General features: G+C 33.1%; 1 protein-coding gene across 1 annotated transcript; it reads right to left on the reverse strand.

Moving 5' to 3' along the window:
- Nucleotides 1-1616: 1616 nt before the first annotated feature.
- Nucleotides 1617-5477, reverse strand: LOC127723920 (uncharacterized). Its single transcript, XM_052230637.1, has 3 exons — nucleotides 5096-5477; nucleotides 4562-4726; nucleotides 1617-2359 (listed from the first exon to the last, which is right to left on the reverse strand). Exons 1-3 carry the CDS (start codon nucleotides 5475-5477, stop codon nucleotides 1617-1619), a joined length of 1290 nt encoding a protein of 429 aa, XP_052086597.1.
- Nucleotides 5478-7338: the final 1861 nt, after the last annotated feature.

The following is a 7338-nucleotide window of genomic DNA, read 5'->3' on the forward strand; positions in this document are numbered from 1 at the left end:
ATTTCATATCTAGATTTGTTCTATGGTGAAGTTAAAGTGTGACACATCATGTACCTCTGACCAAAAGACATACAAAAATCTTTGCCCATGGTCACAATACCATAAAATTAATGTCCCAATATATAGGATTTGAAGATTCCTTGTGTATAGGAAAATTAAAATTAATAATTAAAAGTTAAAATAAAGCTTCATTGTGCTACAAAATATGCTGAACAATAAACTGCCTTAAAAAGGAAAACTTAACAAAAAATCAACTGCTTTCTGAAAGAATAAAATCATCATAATACTACTCCTATATATATATATATATATATATATATATATATATATATAGTTCTATCAGCCAATAATTAATTATTTGTGTCAGAATTCATTTAGTGTTACAATATTTATCTTTAAATTGAATCCTTAAAAATTATAGGCAGCGTTCTGTTATTGGTCTAGACACTGTATTGAAGTTTGATAACATTTGGTCCAGGCACACTTGAGTAATCATACAAAAAATAAATTGTTCACAGACAAACAGACAGGTTATGTCATACCATAATTTGCACTGTTCAGGTTTAAAGAGGCACTAGCTGTCAATTTCATGTTCACCGATTTTAATCAAATTCTCATATTTGATTTATAACAATGTAAAACATTTGTCCAAACTATTAAAAGTATAAATTAAACAATTAACAGGGCACGGGAATAAAAATATTTAGCTTATTTCGTTTGTATTTGAGATTAGACGCCATCTAATTAATTATCGAGTTGACCTCCAAAGTCATCCGATGACCATATCAGCGATGTAAACATAAATATAGATATCAATAGATTAAGCAAACTCGTGCTGTTGAATTATTCTAGGTCTATTTAATTTCACATATAGTTGAAAAAATAAGTGTTAATCATCGTTTTTACCTCTTTAAGAATGTTTTTCTGTGAATCGAATCAGTCAATCAAATGATTTACCTTTGTTTCACTTTCAATGTTGACATTCTTTTCCTTTAAATAACTTTACACATACAATTCACATGTTATCCATCTCAAGCTAAGGGGTTAAATTGAAGTTCACATGAATACGGATTCATTGAGGTCGAATTATTCACTTGCAAGTAAATAATTCATAATCAATGTTTTTTTGCTTATTTTGACAAAATTGAACCATATTGGCTGTTAAAAGCGAATTATTATTTCACTATTTGCATTTTATTAATGATTGAGCCAAAAAAAAATTAACATATTATATTTTTCATCTCGTAGCTAGTGACCCTTTAAAAAATCAATGTATACAATTATTTGCTCTATAACATTCTTTCAATAACTGAAGCTTCATCAAGAAAAGCAGAAACAACAAGTAAGCCTTCATCGTTAATTTGGTCATTCTTGTCAGGTAAAACAACTTCCTTTGCAGCAAGTCTTGAAAAAAAAGATGTTATTTGTGAGGTTTGCAAACATTCTGTTAGTTTGAAAAGTTTATTTTCATCATCATTTTTCAAAGTACGCATTTGATTAGCTACATCTTGTAGGTTTGCTTTTTTGCCTGTAAGTTCTCCTTCATGATATATTCTAATAAGATAATCTTTAACATGTTGTTTAAATCTTGTTGTCTTCTTATCTTTCTTCAATCCCTATCCCATGTTAGTTGAGCATGTGCCTCCTTGACACAGTGGTGTTTTTAAGGTAACACATACCTCATTACAAATTGATGCCCACTGTATTCTTACTTCATCAAATGTTGATATCCGCTCTAATTTTAAAGCATGCTTCCCAAATAACATATGTGCCTCTAATCCACTGAATGTTCTATATATTTTCACACATCCAGTTTCAGGACACGAAAATATCTGGGCATCAGGTATGCTAACAACTGTTGTGGTCTCAGTATTCTCAACAGCAAGTTCTTGAGTTGGTACAACAGTATCCTGTTCAGCATTCAACTGAACTTTGATTTTGTCATCTATCTTAGAAGGTAAGCTAAAATCATCAAGGACAACTAATTTTGTGTTTTCTTGAAAAGAACTTGTCAGTTTGTTAATTTCAGCATGTGATAAAAAAGATCCTGTCCCAATGCTATGTGCTCTGTAGACCCTGATGACATTTTCCTCATACTTTATATCAGTGTAGGCATTCACACCTTTCCATTTGTGTGATGTTAATGTCTGTTTTGTACTATCAACTGTAACATATGCTACCTGACAACCAACAACACCTGACCCATCATCAATAGCAACTTTCATATATTTGGCAGTTATTACATCTTTTCCTGAAGCCACAAAGGTTTTCATCTTCGTTCTCATGTGGGCAATTTTAGAATCACAGTAAGATTTTCCAGCCTGTGGTTCACTGTAACTGTATTCTTTAATATCAATACCTGTAGAAGAAATTATGTTGGCATTAAATATCAGTTGTTTTCTTATTTTGGGGCTTATCAAGTAAAACAAAATATATATGAGAGTTTAATGTGCTAAAATAAGAAACAGGAGGCTTTTAAGAGCCTGAAATTACCCTCCTGTAATTTTAGTTTCAGACATTTTACATATATTTGAAGATCTTACTAAAAATGCTAACTATTTGCCATTAAACTTTCTCTCTTCATATAATAATATCAAAGATAATAACCAAAAATTGTCAAATTCCCTAAGTTGTCTCAGTTTAGAGGGAGGGTTTGTGTCCAGCAAATAAGTGTAACATCGCTGCATATATGTTATACATTTATGAACTTGTCTTAAGTCAGGAGCCTGCAATTTTAGTTATTGTCACTTGTTGCTGTGTTTCATATTTGTTTGTCGTTGTTTGTGTTTTAAATTATAATAAATGTGGCCATTGGTTTGTCAAAATCAATTATTTTCATTAGTCATTTTCAGCTGAGTCAAATCTCCATGTAAAAGGCCATTTTTAACCTAAAATTCCTTATTCTTACTACTTAAGTGTATTTGATGGAAAGTTGTCTCATTGGCAATCATATCTCATCTTCTTTTGTTTATACAGGACAACATTTGCAGCAAAGGATCAGAGTTTTTATTGTTTCATCTTGAACATTGCCCAGTTCTTCAAAAAGAAAACATCTTCATTTTCATGTCATTCAAGACACCCCAAGTATGACAGTAGCATACCAGAGTGTAATGTATTGTCTGTCTTTTCATTCATAATTGTTTGTATGTCTTTTTGAAATCCCCCCTCCCCCCTTTTGGTTGTATGACAATCATTCTAACCTGTTCCACTGCATACACCCGGTAAAGCTAACCATAGATGGCCACAATGATAGCACCCGGCATTATCCGATCTTAAGGAAATTTCTTTAATGTCAGGAAGCTGCTGTTTTACTGCCATTAATGTGTGCTCTAATAAGGAAACAACAGCAAACCAATCGTGCCTAACTGCGTCAAGCACATGGGTATATGTACGATGTTGAAAATATAAAACATATTGTCATTAATAAATATAAAATATTGTAATACAAAGAGGATTTATTTAATGAAATTCAGTGTTTTTATAATATATAAACCATGTTTTACACTTCATTTACTTTGTTTCAATACAGTGTGCTCATTGTTTTATATATAGCTAGACATGTACACCTTACAATCATTCCATACACCAAATATAGTAGACCTATTGCATACAGTATAAGAAAAACAAACCAAAACACAAAACTTAAAATATAACCACTAAACCATGATTGGCATGAAAATGAGGTCAAGGTCAGATGACACCTGCCAGTTGGACATGTACACCTTACAGTCCTTCCATACACCAAATATACTAAACCTATTGCTTATAGTATCTGAGATATGGATTTGACCACCAAAACTTTACCTTGTTCACTGTTCCATGAAATGAAGTCGAGGTCAAGTGAAAACTGTCTGACGGGCATGATGACCTTGCAAGGTACGCACATACCAAATATAGTTATCCTATTACTCATATTAAGAGAGAAATGAAAATTACAAAAAATCTTAACTTTTTTAATCTTAGGCTTATTTAAAATCGAAAGCAAATTTTTTGTATTGTTAGATTAGAATGTGTATTAAATTAATTCTTCATGTTTATATTTTGGTGATATGATATGATATACCGGTACTTACACAAATAGTATTGTCTGTATCTACATATATCAATACTGTGACGTGCCAATGTTTACCCCTCTGTCCAAACAGTTTGTTTGCTTTTCTCTAAATCTTTGAGGAAGAAACTGCATCGCCCAATCCATAATAATGATTCCTTGGCCTTTCAGCAATGATCCTAATCTTTCCAGCCTCCAGATATCTTGATTAATGGTTCTTACAATATGTGCTCCCCAGTTCTTTATCTTGATAATGGAATCATCCAAATCTTTGTTGAACTCTTCTTTTAATTCTTCAGATGTTGTAGAGGAATTAATAACCTGTCTGATTTTGTCACACATATTTGTAAAAATTTTGACATTTTTCACATTTGAAAAGATGATGATGGTTACAAATTGACTGAAAAGCTGAGTTTTTAGGATCAATAAGGAGCCAGGTCCTACAATGAGTTGCACACTGATTTTCTTCCTGCACATGTAGTTTGTAATCTGTTTTCATATACAACTTACTACTGGTAATAGAAGTGGTCAGTTCTTTTGATTCTTCAGAGTTTATAACATTCATCCTGTGAAGATCTTCTACCAGATTAATCAAATTATCATATCCTTCACTACCTTCAGCTGCTATATTGTCCAGTCCATGCAGGCTTGTACGTTTAGATGCTGCACATGCTTCTAATATTTTAAATAATGAAGAAATGCCTAAAGGTTGAAATTCTACTTCCCTGCAGTAACTCTGGTACATCTGTATTAATTTTGTATGGCAAGCTGTTCTTACAACATTTGGAATAGTGTTTGTATTTCCTGATTCCATCTTCAAATCTCTGGTTCCATAAGAAACAATTTTGATAAAGGATGGATCCAAAATAAAAAAAAAAAAACTGAGTGAATGTTGCAACTTTTCATCATTCATACGTTTTCTATTATATTTTTGTTTTTCAGCAAATTGCATACCGGAAGAAAATGCGGTAGTTATATCTAATCTAGCTTGACCTATTCTATAGGTTGTCAAGTCTGGAATAGCTTTCATCAATTCTTGCTTACTCAGCTGTTTGGATATCAAAGCTAGAAGTTGGCGTCTTATCCTATTATCTGTTGTTGCATTGTAGAGTTGAAGGATTCCCTGTACTAAGTCTGTTTGTACAACATTTTGATCATGTGGATTTTTCATCTTCCTCAGAAAAATCTTCTTCACAGCACTTCCTTGGCCTGGAGCTATTGCCTCCATAACGCAGTCAACAGACTGATTTGCCTTTCTCTTGATGTACCTCAGGGTACTCTCTTCAATCGTATAGTAGAATCGGTTTCTAATGGTGTTTCCCTGTACTAAGTCTGTTTGTACAACATTTTGATCATGTGGATTTTTCATCTTCCTCAGAAAAATCTTCTTCACAGCACTTCCTTGGCCTGGAGCTATTGCCTCCATAACGCAGTCAACAGACTGATTTGCCTTTCTCTTGATGTACCTCAGGGTACTCTCTTCAATCGTATAGTAGAATCGGTTTCTAATGGTGTTTCAAGTTGGTATTTTAATGGACTGAATGAACCCTTGCTAACTGAGACCAGTGCTGTATTGATTCTGTAAAGGGTGTGCATACCAACATCATCACTCCAGTTGGATATTTGGGAGTCCTGGCTTACATCTATTGATTGAGATGTTTGGGAGTACTGGCTTACATCTGTAAGTTCCTCTGTGTTACCTTGCTGCAAAAAAAAATAAATAGTTTTCTCATTAAACCTTACATCAATGTTGAAAGCATTGTTGAGTTATTGTCCGAAAACTGGAAAAATCCACCGTTTTGTAATGAATAAAACCCCATAAATCAGAAAAGTATAGTCTACATTCTATAAAGATCAAAAGGGGGCTCATGTTGATATAAATAAACAATTCACCAAAGTTTCTTGCAAACTGGTGAGATTGATTTGAGTTATTGTCAGAAAACTAGAAAATCCCCCCTTTTTACATGAATAAAACCCAGAAAAATCGGAAACGATAAATCCGTAGTTTATAAAAGAAAAAAGGGAGCTCAAGTCAATAGATATTAATAATTCACCAAAATTTCATATATAGATATAGGAAGATGTGATATGAGTGCCAATGAGACAACTCTCCATCCAAATAACAATTTATAAATGTAAACCATTATAGGTCAAGGTACGGCCTTCAACACGGAGCCTTGGCAAGCTATAAAGGGCACCAAAAATTACTAATGTAAAACCATTCAAATGGGAAAACCAACGGTCTAATCTATATAAAAACGAGAAACACGTATGAACTACATAAACAGACGATAACTACTGTACATCAGATTCCTGACTTAGGACAGGTGCAAACATTTGCAGCGGGATTAAACATTTTAAGATACCAAACCTTCTCCCTGTTCTGGAACAATAGTATAACATCACAACATAGAAAACATGCATATTGGTTAAAGCAGATTTGAGTTAATGTCCGACATGTTGACGACTGACGGACAGACTGTCAACAGTATACCATAATATGTCTCGTAAACGGGCGTATATATAGATGTGTAGGACAACAGGCCCGTCTAAAAAAGTCAAAAGCCTGCATTTTTTTAGAAAGTCCCCATCAGCTGAGCAGAACAAAACATAAACTTAATATTTAACTCATCATGGTAAACTGACATATATAAAAAAGAACAGCTCAATATTTAAATGTCTTTATAAGTAAAGTCTATAAGTTATAACTTATGTAAGTCTAAAGCCTGTAAATTTGAAAAAATTCAGCAGAGTGGAACGAAACATTAACTTGATCTGAAACTCATCATAGTAAATTCGCACACCAAAAATCAGCCCAATAATTCTTATAATTTTTATATGATTTATATAAGGGAATACATTCATGATTGGTCGAGCAGGCTTCAGGTAGTCACTCTTGAAGTTGTATATTTTTTGATTGACAATCTGACAGAACTACGTTTTTTGTAAGCAAAGAAAAAAGATGATGTGGCCAGTGGCTGTGGAGAATATAACACAGACCAGCTGGACGTTAACAATATAAGGATTAAACGCCTTTTGAACATAATGAAAAGAAGGGACAAGGTACGATAAGCCCCCGTTTTGGCCCCCCTATTTTTTTTTTTCTTATTTTGTTTTGGAAAGCTAATTATCATGTTAAAATATTCCCTGAGGTTTGAAGTTTGTTTGGATGAACTTCAAAACCATTGATTTCAGCAACTGGGTGAGGTGAGGGGGTACACTTTCCGTTATTATAGAGATATTGTAATTATTATTCACTTTTGAGGTGTTCCGTACAACGATTTTTT

Source organism: Mytilus californianus, unplaced genomic scaffold (assembly GCF_021869535.1).
Source record: "Mytilus californianus isolate M0D057914Y unplaced genomic scaffold, xbMytCali1.0.p SCAF_13, whole genome shotgun sequence".
In the NCBI taxonomy this organism is placed as follows: Eukaryota; Metazoa; Mollusca; class Bivalvia; order Mytilida; family Mytilidae; genus Mytilus; species Mytilus californianus.

Excerpts from the sequence above, each read along its gene's own strand:
- LOC127723920 (XM_052230637.1), bottom strand. The coding sequence starts at position 5,477 with ATGGAGGCAATAGCTCCAGGCCAAGGAAGTGCTGTGAAGAAGATTTTT. Across the intron at positions 4,727-5,095 it reads TTTGATATCCAAACAGCTGA|AAGCATGTGCAGCATCTAAA; the intron begins GTAAGCAAGAAT and ends TTAAAATATTAG. Across the intron at positions 2,360-4,561 it reads GACCACTTCTATTACCAGTA|GTATTGATATTAAAGAATAC; the intron begins GTAAGTTGTATA and ends TTTCTTCTACAG.